At 43.0% G+C, this 19,195-nt stretch overlaps 2 protein-coding genes across 2 annotated transcripts; one reads left to right on the top strand and one right to left on the bottom strand.

Moving 5' to 3' along the window:
• On the top strand, positions 3,564-8,367 carry LOC8066608 (eukaryotic translation initiation factor 5B). Its single transcript, XM_002457152.2, has 5 exons — positions 3,564-4,027; positions 4,160-4,262; positions 5,306-5,379; positions 5,475-6,131; positions 7,875-8,367. The coding sequence occupies exons 1-5, from the start codon at positions 3,773-3,775 to the stop codon at positions 7,989-7,991; spliced, it is 1,206 nt and encodes a 401-aa protein (XP_002457197.1). The 5' UTR covers positions 3,564-3,772; the 3' UTR covers positions 7,992-8,367.
• LOC8066607 (pollen-specific protein SF21) lies at positions 8,582-11,650 on the bottom strand. Its single transcript, XM_002454975.2, has 11 exons — positions 11,424-11,650; positions 10,705-10,804; positions 10,500-10,597; positions 10,284-10,372; positions 10,127-10,187; positions 9,956-10,042; positions 9,766-9,843; positions 9,599-9,655; positions 9,431-9,486; positions 9,205-9,340; positions 8,582-9,101 (listed from the first exon to the last, which is right to left on the bottom strand). Exons 1-11 carry the CDS (start codon positions 11,481-11,483, stop codon positions 8,880-8,882), a joined length of 1,044 nt encoding a protein of 347 aa, XP_002455020.1. The 5' UTR covers positions 11,484-11,650; the 3' UTR covers positions 8,582-8,879.

Raw genomic sequence — 19,195 nt, 5'->3', positions numbered from 1 at the left:
AAGAGAACGCAAAAATGCAAAATAGGTAGCCTGTAGTCCTTGCTTTTGCGTATTAAAACTCCTCTCCAACAAGAGACTCGGATACGACACCTATTTTGCCTAGCAGACGAGTTGAGACTTGAGACGCAGATATGCGTCGTCGAGGCGGGGTGATGCAAATCTCTACCCCGTAGTGGTGGGCCCGTGCGCGAGGAGCGGCCGCGGCGAGGAGCAGCTCGCTCGTGGATGACACCTCTGCAGTTCATGCCTCCCTAGTCCCCACTCGGTCGCGGCGTCACTCCTCCAGTTGCGGACTCGTAGTTTCGGTGAGTGCAACTCCTCCACTGCCGGCGGTCGCAGTTCCTCCACTCCTCCCCTCCTCCGAGGTAGCAGGCGGCACCGACGAGGCGCGGTCGGCGCGGCCAGGCAAGCCCGACAACGGCAAGCCAGGGAGGGAGGTGGGCGGCGCCGCCATATCTTTCCCGTCGTCGCTGAAGCCACCTTGAGCTGGGCCTGCTCCCGCCACCGCTCGCGCGCTGCCATGGCCGCCTCCAGCTGCAGCTTGTGGAGGGGATTTGCGTTCTCCTTTTCCTTCACTGTTGGAGATGGAGAAATTTTGGGTAAGGATGGTTTCACTGTGCCGGACCCAAAGGTGTTGAATTTGCGTCCTCATTGTTGGAGATAGTCTTATGATTTTTTTTTCACTCCTGGTGTTTATGGGCAAAAAATTATGATTTTAAAAAATGATTTTATAACTACAATGCTTATGTGATACTTGGCCAATGTGAGGTTGAAATGTGGGAGGCTACTTTGAATTTCGATATATACACGTAGAAGATATAACATATAATAGTGAATTAACCCTTACTACATTGACAGCCAAGGCGCTTAATATTGGACTTGTTTTCTCGACGTCATATTAGGTATATTTATTTATATGTTGTAATGCTAATAAAATATATTTTGAACAAAGCCCACCAAGTGAGCAAATCCAACCTAGCCGGCCTCCAAAAAAAAATAAAAGAGCCATGGTCCTTCCTAAAAAAAGGCCCATACAAATATGGCTATGGGTACCTCCCGAAGGGGAAGGGGGAAAAACTCTAGGATATGAGTACGGGTTTGGCGCCCTTTGTCCTCCATTGGTATTGCTTATGGGGGAATTTCTTCCCTAATCAGGTAGAGTTGGTACAAGCACATTCTTCTCTACCCCATACCAGCTACCCAACAAAGAACTCGTTAGCAGATGAAGGATGGGTTCAAAATATAAAAGCACTACCTCCATCCACAAAAGTATAAAATTGAGGAAAACATGTCAGTCAAACTAGCACAACTTTAACCAAATTTATAATAAATAGTATTAACATTTATATCTTGAAATAAATTTATTACTAAGTTGAAACAAGTGCAGGTTACTTGATGAGCATCTGTTACCCACCGATTGATGAATGCAGTGGCGGATGTAGAAAGGATCGAAGGGGGATCTCTTCTTCTTCTTCCTCTATTTCTCTTCATTTTTCTTCTTTTGTCCACCTCTTCTTCTCCCTCATCCTCCTATATTTTCATTGATGCACCAGGTGTAGGAGGGCTGGAGCCCCCTTTAGATCCGTCCCTAATGAATGTGGGGCCTTTTTTTTTTACTTGACACGGATGATGGATGTGGTGACAGAAGAATTATAAAAGAAGTGATTGGTTCTCGTGTGTGGACCAAGCATGGGCGGCGCCAGGGGTATTCCCCTGTATGCCATGGAATACCCAAGATTTTGGAAATAAACACAAATGCATATATGTATACGTATAAGTATAACGTATATAGTTGCTACATGGTGTAAATCTGGCCCAAAGCCCAACAGAAAGCAGTGATTTTCAGCTCAATCAACAAAGTAAAGAAAAAAAAGATGGCAACGTTTCCTGGCTGTCGCTTTTAGGGGATGTTTGGTTGCAAGCCATAGTCTACCACAACTAACTTTAGGTAAGTGTGGCAAGCTATAAAAAGTGTGACTAACAAATTGGTTGCCACACTTTGTCATGCCTAAAGAAATCTTGCCACACTTTTAAACTCTATGACATGTGGAGTCCAAAAGAATCATGCCTAAGCTTAGTTGTCAACCAAACACTTGCCAATTTGGTCAAACTTGCCTAAGGTAAAGTGTGGCAAATTGTAGCTATCAACCAAACAACCCCCTAGTCTCCCAACTCACATCGCATCGCACCGCTCCGCATCGCACCAACTCCCGACCCTAGCGTCCTAGCTTCGGCGACCGGTGGGCAGTGACGACTGGCGAGCCCGGCGCTCCGGCAGCCAGCGATGTCCACGGTTTCGGTTCCGCCCTCCGGCTTGCTGCTTGAGGCAAGGTGAGCACATACACTAGCACATTTGCATCGAAATTATTAGAGAAAATGGCACTATGACACTATGTTCAGATCTTGTACGTTGCTTAAGCCTTGTTTAGTTCTCTACACGAATTTTGTTTTGGCGATGTTTTCGTTTGTATTTGATAATTATTGTCTAACCATAGACTAACTAGACTTAAAAGATTTATTATCTCATAAATTATAGATAAATTATATAATTAGTTATTTTTTATCTATATTTAATACTTCATACATGTGCTGCAAAATTCAATGTGATAAAAATGTTAAAAATGTTTTTAGTTTTTGGGTGGAACTAAATTAACAAAGCCTTGTTACTATTGCACATTTACATCAAAAAATTTTATATGCTCGGAATACCCAGCCGTAAAATCCTGGCTCCGTCACTGGGACCAAGCCTGGCTCGTAGCTATGAGACATGCCCTGTATGGTTAGGCTGAGCGCATGTTGAATGAGTTTGTTTAGTTTGTGTCTTTGCTTATATTGGTCCACGAGATTATATTGGTTGCCTGGTCTTCATGTTATAGTTACGAGCGCACCTCGCACTGTTGGAGTCTGGCTAAATGAAAACGTCAATTAGGTCAATCCTAATATATAGTTTCTACATGCAGTTTCTAAGAACAATAAATTCTCATATAGACTGACCTTCCAATACATGGCTTCCTATAGGAGTTTGAGTTTCATAGAGAATTATATTAGCAAGAGAATGTTTTAAGAACTGACAAAATCCGTTGTGGCAGCGGCTGATAAACCATGGTAGAAAGTATTGTTAGCTGATTTATTGTGGAGAGAAAAACACTGTTAAATGGCTGACAGATTCAGCTGATAAGCTCAAGTGAACAGAGATATATTGCCACATTTTAGGCCTCGTTTAGATCACCTCAAAATCCAAAAAAGATTTCAAGAGTCTCCGTGGCACATGCATAGAGCATTAAAATATAGATAAAAATAACTAATCACACAGTTTATGTGTAATTTGCAAGTCAAATATTTTGAGTCTAGTTAATTCATGGTTGAATAATAATTACTAAATACAAACAAAAATACAACAGTGTTAAAATCAAAAAGATTTTGAATCTAAACAAGGCCTTAATCACGTTGCGAGTATATAAGCACACAAAATTACTGGTAGTTGGCAGTCAACTTCACGCAATCCGTTGTGGTACATTCTTGTTCGAATTTCCGTGATTGTCAAGCGGGCCCACCAAAGGAGCGACCTGATCTGGACTCATCCTCGGCTGTCGGCTCCTCGTAGCCCGCCGCCCGGCCCCCGCATCCAACGGTCATCTCCCGACTCTCCGCTCCCACCGCCGCCACCGCTCCCCTCCTCGCGGCGCAAACCGCGCCTCCACGGGAAACCCCAAGCGGCGGCCGTCCCTTCCGCGGCTCCACCTCCCTCTGCTCTCCGATTCGAGCGGATTCCATGGCCAGAGACGACGGCGGCGCTCTGGTTCCCGCGCCGGCGCCGGCGCCCGCTCCCGCTCCCGCTCCCGCTCCGGGCCAGGTCTACCTGCCGGAGTGGCGCCGCGCGTACGACCGCCTCGTGAAGATGCTGCGCCAGGCGTACGCGCAGGCCGAGGAGCTGTGCGTCGAGCGCGAGCACCTCATCACCGAGATCCAGTTCCTGGAGAGCCGGCGCCGCGAGCGCGAGGAGAACTTTCAGGCCCGCATCCAGAAGGTAGGAACGATTCGGGTCCCCGTCTGTGGGTTATTCCTCTTTGCGACTGGATTCGGCGAAGGCCAGCTCTCCGCCGCCGCTGACGCGCGCTAGGTTTTTTCTTTCCCCCCTTTCTGCCATCTCTATTTCCAGATGCGTAAGCACGAGAAGCTCCGCAAGAGAGTCGATGAGGCTGAGACGGTGGTGAGTCTTGGTGGCAAGGATCTTCAGATTCATCGCTACCAGAAGCTTGCAGGTAAGGAAGGAGAGGAACCAAGTTAGGTATTGGCGTATTGCATATAGTGCCAATCTTCATCTTTATTTGTTTCTGCTGTGCATTGTGTAGCTTAGCTTGGAGTTTTGTCTTAAGATTACATTGGTATAAAACTGTTTGTTAAGGCCTTGCTTAGTTCCAAAAAATTTTGCAAAATAGGAGTAGTAGCACTTTCGTTTGTATTTGACAAATATTGTCCAATCATGAAATAACTAGGCTCAAAAGATTCGTCTCGTCAATTTCGACCAAACTGTGCAATTAGTTTTTATTTTTGTCTATATTTAATACTCCATGTATGCGTCTAAAGATTTGATGTGACGGAGAATCTGAAAAACTAAACAAAGCTAAGTGTGAGGACGTTGTAGTCGTGCTGCCTGCGCGCTGTTCTGGGCAGGTGCCCTGTAATGAGCGCTTGATGTGTCTGCAGGGTTTTTTTTTTGGCAGACTTAGTCTTAACATTTTTGGTTTAGTAGTAGTGGTTGATCATGGGTTGGATCCCTGGGTGATCAATTCCATGGTCACATTGATGTTCAGCTAGTGGCATTTCGTTCTTGTTAAAACTGTGGAACCTTGTAATATCGTTACACCCGCAATGAAATTCGGCTATGGCCATTGTGGAAAACATTAGTATAAAACAGTCACCACACTAGAAGTTGACACCTTGTATGTTAACTACATCTCCATGTTGCAGTTTGAGATTCCAACTGTTGTTGACTATGCCATGTGCATTATTTTATTTACTTTTGGATCTTACAGCAGCCTTAACTTGTACAACAAAATAGTTTATTTGTCAAGAATTTGAATGTCGGTTATTTTTCTCATCTAATTGGGCTTTACAGTTGTGTCGGTCCAGTTGGATTTGTGCAGCATTTTGCATATGGTTTACAGTTTCTGTTGAAAAGACAATGCATATGTTTGGCACCTTGTATGTTCAGTTGTTCACTGCATGTCCATGTTGCATTTTGAGATTCCAACTTATTATTTTGGAAGTTAAAGTCAAACATTCCCTTGTGTGCTCAAACCAGAGCTTGCTGAGGATGATTTGGAGGACTTCAAAAGCTGTATTTCGAATTTGGCTGCTGAAAATACGGAGCTAAAGGTAATTACAAATACATGAGTTTAGTTTTCCTAGACAATTGCAGATTTCATATTGTCCGTCTCACTGATTTTTTTTACCTTCTCTCATAATGCCAGGAAAAACTGATGAAGTTTGAAAGTCTGGTGGAGATTGGTACCGACAATTCAGATCACCAGAAAAATGGGAAAGATATTAGGGAAGAGATAAGGAAACTAAAGAAAGCTTACAAGATCCTGAAATCAGAGAAGGACAAGGAAACTAAAGAATTACAAGCGGAAAATAAGTTTGTGTGGAACCAGCTTAAGACAATGGAAGGAGAATACAGCAGGACCATCAAGAGCAAGAACATAGAGGTAAAGCAAGCTACGGAAGCAGCGCAAAAGCTTCTGCAGAATGTAAATGAGTTGCAAGTGGCAGCCCAAAAGAAGGATGATGAAATCGTTAGACTAGAAGAAGAGGTGACAAATGCCAAAGAGAGGATGTCAATTCTTGAGGATGAGCTGCAAAAATTGCGCTCCTTGGTCAAGGGCAAGGATCTTGAAACTGACAAAGATGAAGATGGTCAACCAGAGACTAGTAGGATGTCGAAGAAGGATACTAATAAGGCAAACAGAAAATCTAAGTCTACAAGAACTTCTCAGGTCACACCTGATATATCAAGAACTTCCCAGGTCACACCTGATAGGCGAGAAGTGAAGACTACTACAAGAATGCATGTGTCTGAGACTAATCAGAAGCGCAAGCGTAGCTCCTTCAAGTCCTCCCTGTCATGTGTAAGTATTCTGTTTACTGGTATATAGCAGGCTCATATTGCACTGCCAACACATGATCTATGAGTATGACTATCAATTAGCAACACTTTTTGTTTGTTATTCATGTACGGTCAATGAAAATGTTGTTTTATTAAGTGAACTTGATCGTTTTTCTAATGTGCATAAACAAGTAGACTAATTGTTTTAGCTGACCTAGAGTTTATCTAAAAGACTCTGGTAGGCTCTATGTATGAGTTGTTTCTTCATGTAGATGTGGATTGGTAAGAAATTGAGAAATTAGGTTTGCTTTGTATGATTTCTAAAATATATGTATCCTTCAGAAGTGTCGTTTCTGGAAGTGCTAAAATGAACTGGAGTGTGGAACTGTGGATTAATCAACCTGTTCTACAATTATAGCCTGCAAATAGTAAATATGTACCTCTGCAAATAGTAAATATAACCTAGCAGGATACGTTTCTTCATTGTTGATTACTGCTTTAACTTGCAAACGTGCTGGTAGCCTTATTGCTGATACGGCTATATGTTTACAGAAATATAGTGTGATGGGTAAAATATTATATTTTAGAGTGCAGATTTGGTGTCCAGGGGAGCTGGCACCCTTGTTAGCTAAAATACCATGGTGTCCAGGGGAGCTGATTCGGCTATATGTTCAAAAAAATCATGTATGTAGTACACATAAAGTTAAGTATGGACTCAACAAGTCAGTTTGAAATTCATCCTAGATGCTAAGAAACAAAATAGACAAGCAGTCAACCTGGCACTGTTCATCACGTGCTGACAGTGACACTTCTGCTTTTTTAATCTCAGCATCAAAGATGAATTTCAAACTGAATTGTTGTGGCTACACTTAACTTTAGGTGTACTACATAGATGATTTTTGAAGCATTGCAAGCATTTTAACTAATGAGGGTGCCAGTCCCCTGTGGGCGCCATATGCTTTTCCTATATTTTATATGGTTTCTACAATGTCCTAATTCTTGGTAGGCTGCATGAGTTGCGTCCTGCTGTAAATATGGACAGACAATGAAGTTGATGAAATTTAGGTGAGCGCTATGTGAGTCATAGGCTCTCATAAAGAACCATCACACATAGTTAATTCGATCAAAACTAGGTAGTGTTCTCTTAATTCAGATTGGTCATGGATTTGTGAAATAGTTTGTTGGTACCTTTCTGATTCATAATTTCATATTGCTTTGCATTGAACTGAAAGTTGGTATCGCGAACATGTGCAGTCCCTTGCTCGATTGTCTTTGTACTCTTTAACAAAGAGCTACTCTGTCCATTCCAAATTATAAGACGTTTTGGCTTTTCTAGACGCATAACTTTTGCTATGCACTTGGATGTACACAATGTCTAGATACATAGTAAAAACAATGTATCTAAAAAAGCCAAAACATCTTATAATTTGGAACGGATGGAGTATATTCTATACTCCCTCCCTTCCAAATTATAAGACATTTTAGCTTTTCTAGATACGTAGCTTTTGCTATGCACTTAGATATACACTATTGTCTAAATACATAGTAAAAGTAATGTATCTAAAAAAACAAAACGTCTTATAATTTGAAACGGAAGCTGTTATATGCTCTTGTTGGACCTGCACTTTGGTCTCTTTTTATTTTATTTATTTATTTATTTATGGAGCCCTGATTTGTGGCGCTCAAAATGTGGCATATATGTGCACTGGCTTTCTCATGTATTCCTTTATAATGTGTGCTGAGAATATGTCGTCACAACATGCAGGGTAACCAGAGATGCCACACGAGGCCTCTGCAAGTTAAAGCTGCTGTGTCAGTGTCACCTATGCTCCTCCCGCCGAATTTCACCGTTCCCAGGTTGAAGACCCCAACTCGTCCCTAAAAGTGTGAAACCACTGGCCACTGTAGTCTGATGTGCTGACAATTGAAGTTGTCCCAACACGCCCTGCTCTGACAGTAGGTGAAGCTTATCCGTTGCCGCTGGCAGGTTTGACTTAATTGCAAAGCAGCATTGTATAGTCGATTTAACTGTGCCTGTAACATATTTCTTCTCTCATCTCTGCGTTGGAATGCTTGCAACATGTATTATGTTTTTTTTTTGAGATTCATGTACTATGGGTGCTGTGTAACAGATGCAGAAGGTGTCCATGTGTGTAACTCGCTTGCCCGGCTTTGAGCATATTTGTTTATGTGTAACAGATTAGCAGTTCTTGTGGCATATCTTCTTGTGAGAGTATTCGCAGCATATCCTTTTGGTATGTGGTTAAGGCATGATTCCCATGGATTGCTGGTAGAACATCACAAGAGTCAACCATTCATTGTTGTCCTTGTGTACTGCTGTGCTGAACACTGAAGCCCATGATAATCATAAATCTGAAAGATGCAAAAGTTTTATTATTATTATTTTTGGTTATTTTGTTTGAAGCTCCAAAATCTGTATGTTGACACAATCCTAGGGCCTGAGAGTTCACGTGATAGTTTAGCTTTCCCATTTTCTTTCTCTGTACCGTATGAAATGATGCCGTGTTGAGATATACATGTGTACTGACTACATACAGATTATATTATATATATGAACAAACAGCCATTAGCCCATTACTCCCTCGCCTACAACCTCTCTGCATCAACAAAAAGTGCCTTCAACCACGCCAGGTGCCTTAAGGCATCAAAACTTTGTGGCTGCACAACTCAGCCCAAGGAGTCTTCACTTTCATGAGCTGTGTGGTTGTCAGGCCATGGCCATCCGAGAAGTCTTCACCCATCACCCATGCTAAACGTTAAGCGAGATGCGTGTCTTGATGGGCTTCAGCTTCACTCCCATGCTCTCCGGCGATAGAAGCTCGGGCGATATGCAGAACGGGCTCAGTGTGCTCCGGGGGCTGCTTTCCTGCTGGGATGGCCTGTAAAGCCCGTATCCCATTAGGAAGTATTCCATCGGGATCACCATCGCATGGGGCTGCTCTTCTGTGACAAGCGAACCACAGGCCTGAACCTGCACGATTTTGACCACAAAAGACAACCTCAGCCATCCGCGTTACTCCTATGTGTAGTGTAGAGATCAACTTGTAACGTAAAATTTTTGAACTGTATGTTACCTCGACTAGAGCGCAGTATCTCCGGTCCAGCTTTGTGGTCATGTGGACAGCGTCAGCATGGAACTGTGAGTTGTCCCCAACAAAAATCAGGGTCCGGCACTGAAGCTTCTTCAATGATTCTGTTAAATCATGCCGCCTGATGGACAGAGTAGTCAAATTTTGATTATTCGGATCCCCATTTCTTTGTCTTTTCAGATCATGCACAACAAGGATATATTCTTGTTACCTGTTAATTGCCTGAAGGAACCGCCAGACGTTAGTTCCCTGCCTCTCATCAAGTAACTGCACAAAAGATTATCATGTTTTAAATTCTATATGTTCAGATAGCAGATGAGATAATAGTCCATCCCATTTTAACAACACTAGAGAAAATATCAAGGAGATAAATACTAACACTTCTGCAGGCTTGGACAATCTCTGATTCAGGATCTTGCCCGTTACCACGAACGTCCTGCACAAAGCATCAGAAAGCAGCAGCCCTGAGTGAATCTAGATAATAAGCACCTATATGGTGAGAACTTGAGAAAGGGGAAAAGAAAGCTGAACGGGGATCAAAAGTACCATGCTGAAATATCGCTGAAGCAAACTTTCCTTGACTAACCCACGTGTCCCATAGTAATAAAGCAAGTTTAATAATACCTGGGGCATGAGATCCTGATGTTAACACACAAAAATACTGCATAATGAAATGAATAATTGACAGAAGGACATAAGTATCTCAAATAACTGAAATAAAGCAGCTGGTTATAACCTTATTATACAACCACTCGCTCCAAGAGGGGGCTTTGCATACAGGTGAAACCAAAATTAGGCCAAGAACCCTCTCCCGATACTTCGTCTGTGATGGTGTACACATAACATTCTTAGCAAGCACTCAACAGGAAAACAACCCAAAGACTAGTCATCTCATGGTCACACTTACTGCAAAGAGGGTGAGGACATAGGCACCAGCAGTGACACCCAAGCACATTACAGACCCTAAACTGCAGGGAAGAAACCAATATTACAACATCAGGGGAACCACCTCTATGCGAACCCAAAGTAGTAATACAGAACTCAGCAATGTCCTGATACACTACCTGAAAAAATCAAGGACATCAGCAACCTGATCTGCAAGGTCATCGACGGATGGCAGAGGCACATCAGCTGAAATCGGAGCTGCTCCTAACTGCAATACTTAACATACACAATAAAAAACAACCATGTAAGAACCCAACCTAACATGAAAAGAACGGTAAGTGGTTGGTTGCCTGAATAAATCAATGCAAGGAGAAAAAAGACACATCATAACTGACCTCGTGTCCTTGAGGTGTGATGTGATACACACAGAAATTGTGAAGCAACAGCGACACAGCCTCTGGACAGAAGAACAATCCTTGGAAGCAAGACATGTCTACCAAACAGGAAGAATTTCCCCAATGTAAGTTGTTGTATATATGGCAAAGCTTGCTATCTTTACCAAAATAATAATAATAATCTAGAGGCAACAAAGGCACCCACGATTTAAGGCTACATCCGGATAAGTTACGAGCGCGGGCTTGTCCTCATCTCCATACACAGAAACCGATAGAGGGCCATGCCTCGTTCTTACTCGATGCTCCTGAGGAAACACAAGTCACATGCACAAGTTTAGGATCATCAGAATTCAGTATCGTACAGAGAAACAAATACAATCAGACATATTCCGAATTGCCATATAGTTCCTCATCAGTTGACCAGACAATTTCCCCCTTGCAACTGATAATCGCCAAACACCACACAGGAGCATTGCAGCATAAACAGGGCAGGAGTTGCATTAACAATAAACAACTAAAATCCGTGCCACCTAACTTGTCGGTCTTCCTGTTCTTTGAAGTTTGAACATCATCAACCACAGGAGTTGGGGATTCTCTCAATTACAGCCACATGCCAGCATCATAGGTACAGATTGAAAGCAGTCTCACGTCACACAACACAAGGGAAGGGGGAAAACTATCATTCAATAGCTAATCCACTTATCCCCAATTTACAAGCATTGCCGCTAATAATAGAGAACGGGGAAAAAGAGGAAACATAAATTTCTAATGACAAACACACCTACGCCATAGCTATCCGAGAAAGAGCAAGGACAAACCCCAGGGCGGGGGACGAAGCAAACTCAAGACGAAACCCTCCCCACACGAATGCACACAGTCCAAACGGAAATGGGGGGGAAAATCCAGAGGAGGCAGCGCACGGACCTTGCCGCCGAAGAAGAGCCGCTCGACGTCGACCGACACGGAGCCGCTGGAGTCCCCCATGGCGGTCGCCTCCCTTAACCCTCTAGAAGCTCCTCCTCCCTCCCTCTCCTTCCGCCTCCTCTTTCTCTCTCTCTCTCTCTCTCGCCTCCGCCGCTGTGGCCTGGTTCTGGCTTGCCTTGGCTTCGCTGGCTCCTCCCCCCTCCCCTGAATTCCTCGCGTACATTGCGTGCGCGCGTATATATACGCGGAGGCGGGGCGCCCGAATAAGCACCCACCGACGGCGCGGCGGTCAGCTCACCGCCCACGGTGGCCCACCCAACGGCGCCAGAGACGAAAAAAACAATGCGCCTGCTGGGCCCCACCTGTCACCGAGGGCTCCGCGTTCACGCGTTTGACTAGCGTGTGGGGCTGGCGTTTTTTTTTTGCCTTGCCCCGTTGCTCGGCGTGGGGGCGACAGCCGACAGCTCGGACGGGGTCGCTTGCTAGGGGCACCCCGCGTTTGCCCCTCGTGGAAGGCGTTTACACCCGTGGGAACCGTGGGAATGGTCTTTTTTTGGGGCTGGAGGAAACAGTTTTAAGCTTTCGAAAAAAAATGTGACGTCAAATGAAACCTCTCAGATAGCCAAGAAGTGATGGTTCTGAATTCACTCTAAAATTGGCTATTGTGACGTCAAATGAAACCTTGAAAGTTCACTGTTTTGTGACTTCATAACCATTTTTACTGTCTTTTCATTAGTTATTTTGACTTAAAAACAAAAATATCTTATACCCACCACTTTTGGTTCCTGTAATTGTAGTATCATTTCCCCATTTTCATTTTAATATATTGCACTACATTTTTACCAAACCATATGTAGAGTTGAGGGATTTTTAAAGATAAGATAGTCCAAAGCTAGAATTACATTTTTTTTACAACTTTTGAATGCTAGAATTACATTTTTTTCCATGACAAAGAGAGTAATTGCCAATTGTGTGTCGCTAGGCAGAAGTGGTGGGTCTCAAGCCAACTCCTCCATGACAAGGGAACTCCTATTTTGTTGTTCTTGCCACCGAAGAGACGAAAGGATAGTCTCAAGGCTAAAGCCGACATGAGGCCATGAGCCCCTTCTTAGCCTTTGTTGTTCATGAAACACTCTATCATCACAAAAAAACGGGTTTGCAATTCACATACTCTCTCAGTCCTAGAAATAATGTATTTCTAAAATAATATGAGGTCAAATGATAAGTTTGACCAAACTTATATAATAAAAGGATACTAATATATGACTTCTAGATAAAGATCAATAGAATCATCATGAAATATGTTTTCATGATATACCTGTTTGGAGTATTACTTGTTGATATTATTTCTTACTCCCTTCATACCTCAATTACATGTCGTTCTAGCCTCCAACACTATTTTCACAAAGCATGCCGTCCTAGGCTCACGGGGTGATTTTGGACGTGAATGCCCCTCGCGCCTCGTTTCTCTCCCTGAGAGGCCTGGCCATTCAGCATTGGTCAAGGCAAAATTTAAGCGACCATTTAAAAAAAGCAGCAAGCAATAAGCGACCATTTAAAAAAAGCAGCAAGCACTGGGAATTGAACCTGAGACTGCCAACCTCAGGCTGTGAACACCTTGCCACTTGAGCTACAAATAATTTATGTATAGAAGTCGCCCGCAACGCTATTTAATAGGGGCAAAGAAGGAAAAATACCTCCTAATTAATGACTCCTTGGTAAGCACAATCATGTCCTAAACGTCATGTAATTCTAGTATGGAGGGAGTATAAATTTAGCTAAATTTCGGATAGTTTAACTTGAACTAAGCCTAAGATTACATCTTTTTAGTGACGCAGGTAGTAATGAAAGGAAAATGTGTGCTTGTTTTTTCTTCAAAATAAATACGGCATCCTATGTATATCAGGTCATGTGGCCCTGAGGCCCACCTACCATAGATTCAGGCATACACGTAAGATCGAGAAGCATTGAAGAACAGGGTGCGCCTAGTGTGAACGGCTAATGAGTGCCAACTCAGACGGGTGCCGTGACCCGCCGCTGCAGGCAGCTGGACAGTGGGTCCCATGAATCAGTGCGTGAAAGCTGATCCGCCCGACGCGCGTCATGGGCTCCTCCTGATTGGCCGCGCCGCGTGGGTCCCGGGGTCCAGTGGGGAGTAATTGAGCCCCATGCTTGGCCTCTCGTGACTCGTGGCAGAGTTAATTAATGTGATTTGATTTTTTTTGGATCCAAACTCAAAATGGTATTTGCGGACTTTGCTTTCATTTTGATACTTTTGTTGGTGGGGGGCGCTGGTACGTCACTAGTACATGCGTTCTTGAAAGAACATAATTATAAGTTTGATTAGAATCAAATTAGTTTAAGTTTGACTAACTTAGTGTATAATGCTAATATAACAGTACAAATATTTAAAATTTAAAATGTTATGTTGTGAAACATACCTTCATAATAATCTATGACAAATACTTATTTAGTATGATAACGTTAGGCAGTGTTTCGTTGATATTGTTAAAGTTTAACACGTACAATAGCATTTTTTGTTTTATTTAAAAATTAGTGTCTAATTATGGACTAATTTGGCTCAAAAAGATTCGTCTCGCAAATTACTCTCTAGCCATGTTTTTAGTTTCATAAATAGTCTACATTTAGTACTTCATGTATGTGTCCAAACATTCGATGTGACAGGTGGTAAACTTTACCGCTCGTAACCAAATAGACCCTTAGTTATATTTAAGATAGTTTAATTGAGAGCTATTTTAAAATAACATATTTTAACAGAGATGTCATATTTTAAAAATGGGAGTAGTATCTTTCATCGAGACATATAGTATGAAGACTTTGACAAATTCTAAACAGTAGCAACTGAATATGGACAAGTGCGGTTGCAAGATGATTTTGTTTTTTTTTTTTTTGAAGAAACAAAATGATTTGATTTGTTTGAATGCTAGCTAACGTTGACATGGATTACAAGAGCAAACATCAAGTAAACCATCATCGAACGACGGAACGAGCTTGCCAACCAAAGGTTGTTTCGATCAATTTAATTTAGAGCCCGACGTGTGGTCGGTCGGGTTGACTAGGTTGCCACCCAAAGCAAAGCAACGTCTCGCCTACTGGTGTGGATCGGTGATGTTGCCTGCAGATGTTTTTTCTCTTCCCTATTGGTTGGTAAAAAATCGCAACGTTAGGCCAGTCTCAATGCATAGTTTCATGGTACAGTTACCAAGACTATAAACTAGGTAACCGAGCCACAAGAGTTTCATGGGGATAAAACTCCTCTCTCATCTGATGAAACTCCTTCATTTAATGACCCTGCCAAATCAGCAATTTTGCTTATGTGGCACCATATTTAATGTGCATGACACTCTCATGAAACATGCATTGAGAGTGGCCGGTGGTGCATGCATGTGCGGAAGATCTCCATCACTTGGCGCGCGTCGTAATTAATTTAGCGAAAATGCGAAATATATATATATATATATATATATATATATATATATATATATATATATATATATATATATATAGATTTGGCCCATGTAAGCTAATAAATGCGATCCACGTGAAGCCAGGCTCGTGGATCTCACACTGCAAAGTAAGATTTGGCATATGCTCTTGTGCATATGACCATCTGATCTATCCGCATTGTTTAAGAATCAAGCATTGCAGTCTCTCTCATGCAGTGTTCAAATTTCGATGTGTGTTAGTCATAAGTGCACACGCCTCCAATGAAACACCTTGTTTAGTTTGTGATTTTTTTTTAGTTTTAGATACTGTAGCACTTTTATTTGTATTTGATAATTCTTATCCAATCATGGATTAACTAGGCTTAAAAGATTCGTCTCGTAAATTACAAACAAAATATATAATTAATTTTTTAATCTATATTTAGTGTTCCATGCACGTGCCGTAAGATTCGATGTGGTGGAGAATCTAAAAATATTTTTAGGAACTAAACAAGGCCTACTACTCAGCTAATAATCGGTGTCTAAGCTCTTCAGTTTCTTGAAGGTGTGAATGGTGGAACAGCTTAAAAACTGACCGCTTCTATTCGTAAGCAAGTCTGAAATGGGACGACAAGCAATGGGAAGAAGAATAGCATGCGGAGACGTGTGTTCCCTGCTCCCCCGGCCCTTAACCGTCGGCTGGTTAGCAAATGACGGTGCGAAATCGACTGCTACTTTCTGGCACTGGAACCGTCGTTTCGTTCTGTGGATAGGACTGAAGGACGGGATCGAGGGCCGGAGAGGATTGGAGGATGTGTGCGTCGGTCTCGTGCAAATGCTTCACTTCATTTCATTTCTGTAGTCCAACTAGCATCAATGCATCACATCGCAGCATCCGTCGAAAAATGTATGGAAGAAAATTGGGCAATAAAAGAGCTGGCACTATTCACCATATATACTAATATCTGTAGCATTTTGCGGGTTGAGTTGACTGACCTGCAGCGCATTATGCTCGCACGTAGTACTTAGGCCTTGTTTACTTTGCAAAAAATTTTGTTTTTGGCTACTGTAGCATTTTGTTTTTATTTAACAAATATTGTCTAATCACAGAGTAACTAGGCTCAAAAAATTCATCTCACAAATTACAGGTAAACTGTGCAGTTAGTTTTTATTTTCGTCTATATTTAATGCTCCATGCATGGGACCAAAAATTTGATGTGACGAGAAATATTGAAAATTTCTGCGAACTAAACAAGGCCTGTACTCCCAGCCCTAACAAGGCCAGCTTGCATTGCATTGGTGTCGTCATCGATACATAATAATGGAGGTCAAACTCCTATTTAGTATAATTTCGAAGTCTAGCTTGATTTTAGGACTATCTTATTAGCTATACTACTCAAAGTGACAGAAGAAGCATCTCTGGAACGAATTAACAAGCGATGCTGTCATGCTGAGATTGACTTGCACGCGCCGGTGCCAGGCCAATTCGTACGTATGTGCGTCAGTGCGTGCAGTTGCAGTCTTGTTATCCTTCATCAGTTGCCTGTAGCTGAAATTGCAAGTCTCTGGACAGCCTCGTGTGCCTCGTGGCAATAGAGACTGCTGACTGCTGGAGCGATGGAGACCGGGGGCTGGCTGGACCGCTGGTGGAGAGCCTCGGAGCCGGGCACGTGCGTGTGAAAAAGGCGTCGCGTGACATCGTCCAGTCACCGACTACAGTACAATGCAAGCTGCTGACACAAGAAGAAGAATAATGACATCCCATCGGTAGTGAAGCTTATACAGTAGTTACTTGTCACCGAGTACTAGCTAGTTTGGTAACGTTGTTAGTTGGTAGCGTACTACTTGTCATCTATCTCATGCATGGGCCCGACTTAAAGCTCGCGACGACGTATGATTAGTACATGACTAATGATTTACTAGTATCGATCATTTATGTAATGGACGGGACGGCCAGCACAGCCTTCTGATTGACTGATTCTGGAGCCGGGCGGACCGACCGGACCTCTGCTCTGCCGGTTATTGTGTCCACCACGGTTATTGTGTTGGATCGCCAGCCAGACAATATCATTTTGTTAGTCTGTGCAAACTTTGTACGTATTCTAAGATGACAACAAATTAACCCGAGTAGTACATGACTAGAATACAAGATCCTAGCCTGCAAGCCAGGCCAAAAGCTGCTTGCAGAACCCGACAACTGAATTAGTGCACGTGGCACAGCCCGTTGTTTTTTTTAAAAAAAAAAAATCAAAATCCATCAAAACTGTCGGTGGCGGCAACGTCGCTCAGCAAGCATGCTAGTGATGCTATGCTAGCACTTAACGTACGAATGGTTGTTGGTTGGTAGCTGGGTAGTGGAAGCCGTCCAGGCGCAACTACAGTCGCTTGGTTGAATCGGGCATGGCGCATGGCCCATGGCCCATGGGCCGTGCCGGCGGGCCCCCAGCATCAGTGCCCGCTTCATGATGCATGGATGGAGTGAGAGACATGCAGTACTGTACATCAGCAGCAGCAGTGCACTGATGCACTGCACACAGCACACTGCACGGTGCAGATGAATGAAAGCGAGGACGATGAGGAGAAGCATCAGTAGATTGCCTGCCCATTCTTCGCCGGCCACCAGTTCACCAATAATGCATGCATGCGTGGCGTCCCGGCCGAGCGATAGATCCAGCACTGCACTAGCGTGTGTCGTGGCGCTAGCTTACCTAGCTCCAGGCACTCTAGGCACGGATGGATGTCGTCCTGCTGTTCACTTAACTGATAATAAATCATGATTGAAAGTATAATTTGTTAATTTATTGTAAAAAAAACACTATAAATAGTTTGCAGATTCGAACAACCTCTCCGGCCGGCATGCTCGTGGTCGTGAGCCGGGTTGGGGCACGGTCGTACGGCTCGCCACTCCGACGTGCCGGAGCCGCCATTGGTTCATTCACTGGATTCATCGGAGAAGCGCATGCATGCTGCCGGAGCAAAGCTATCGAGTGGGCCGGGCACTCCAGACCACGTCCGAGATCGAGTTCGTTATCTGTTCATCCAGAGCGAGCGGAAGAGCTTGATCATTTAATTAAGCACACACATTTAGGCTGCGTTCGATTGGCACGGATTCATGCCCTGGAACCGTTCCTGCTCAAATCCTTGTGCATTTACCTAGCGAATCAATGATTTCTGCTAGGATTAGACACTAAACGAACGCAGCCTTAAGAGATTTGCACCTAACCAAGGTATTATATTATTCTAACTCATATTGGATTTAAATAGCTCACAAAAAAAACAAATTGACGACTAGCTAGCAAACTAACCACTAGGCCAATTCGAAGACAACCATGCATGTATATATATGGTTAGTGACAAAAAAATCTCCATTGCTGTGATCTCTAGCATTTCATATGTCCATTTCACCGTACATCTTTTTTTCCTCGACCCTTCCGTTGGGAACTAGCTAGGGATAGATCGATGCAAGGTTTTAATAATAAAATAATAAATAACCTGCCGGATGTTGCAGCGCACACAAGTGTCCTCTTGCATTCTTGTACGTACCTACACCTACTATATGATTGCATGGCACATGGAAGACGATCCTAGGATTTCACAAGGATCCTGGACATGATTACTTTCGACTTAAAATAAAACTAAGGTAGGCCCATAGTTAGTCTTCAATCAACTGAAAATTTTTCTCTATGCACGTTTGTCCAACTTCTCGGTTCCATCGAGAGTAAAATCAAGTACTAGTTATCCTATATACTACTATATATTATAGTCCAAAGCTAACAAGGATCCAAATAAATTATGTCATTACATAGGTTAATTACTGTACAATATACTAGAGCAACGCAGCATATAGAGAATTTGGCCAGCACCAGCATCCTCGAAAGCAGCCAGCCGGTCGCCACGCCATACCTACAGTCAGTACTGCTGGGCCTTGCATGCGGCATTATTGTTTTTGACGATTCAGCGCCAAAAACAAAACAGCAACAGCACGTTAACTCTCCACCGCCCGTACGGCCGGCCGGCCCCTCGATGTATATACGTCCATGCGGTGGACCTCCGCTCCGGATTCTCTGCTCGCTCTGAATTTTTAGGGCACTCACAATACAGACTTTATCATAGAGTCTAAAATTATTTATTATATCGAACAATGTGGACTTGGAGTCTAAATAAGACTTGGAGTCTTATTTTTTCTACCTCTTTCTTCAATAAATATATTGCCACATCAGCAAAATACCATAAATAATATGTAATTAAGTGTCTTGGACTCTGTGATAGAGTCTTGCATTGTGAGAGACATGGTATTGGGATTAAAAAAGAGAGACATGCATGACA

The sequence above is a fragment of the Sorghum bicolor genome, chromosome 3 (genome assembly GCF_000003195.3).
Source record: "Sorghum bicolor cultivar BTx623 chromosome 3, Sorghum_bicolor_NCBIv3, whole genome shotgun sequence".
NCBI lineage: Eukaryota > Viridiplantae > Streptophyta > Magnoliopsida > Poales > Poaceae > Sorghum > Sorghum bicolor.
Note: the sequence above shows the minus strand (reverse complement) of the source record. Positions and strands in the feature narration are given on the sequence as shown.

What these genes read in the sequence shown, in the direction of transcription:
- LOC8066608 (XM_002457152.2), top strand. Translation starts at nt 3,773, where the DNA reads ATGGCCAGAGACGACGGCGGCGCTCTGGTTCCCGCGCCGGCGCCGGCG. An exon ending in TTCAGGCCCGCATCCAGAAG is followed by an intron (nt 4,028 to 4,159) that starts GTAGGAACGATT and finishes CTCTATTTCCAG; the next exon opens with ATGCGTAAGCACGAGAAGCT. An exon ending in TCGCTACCAGAAGCTTGCAG is followed by an intron (nt 4,263 to 5,305) that starts GTAAGGAAGGAG and finishes TGCTCAAACCAG; the next exon opens with AGCTTGCTGAGGATGATTTG.
- LOC8066607 (XM_002454975.2), bottom strand. Translation starts at nt 11,483, where the DNA reads ATGGGGGACTCCAGCGGCTCCGTGTCGGTCGACGTCGAGCGGCTCTTC. An exon ending in GGCTCTTCTTCGGCGGCAAG is followed by an intron (nt 10,805 to 11,423) that starts GTCCGTGCGCTG and finishes GTGTTTCCTCAG; the next exon opens with GAGCATCGAGTAAGAACGAG. An exon ending in GATACTGCGCTCTAGTCGAG is followed by an intron (nt 9,102 to 9,204) that starts GTAACATACAGT and finishes AAAATCGTGCAG; the next exon opens with GTTCAGGCCTGTGGTTCGCT.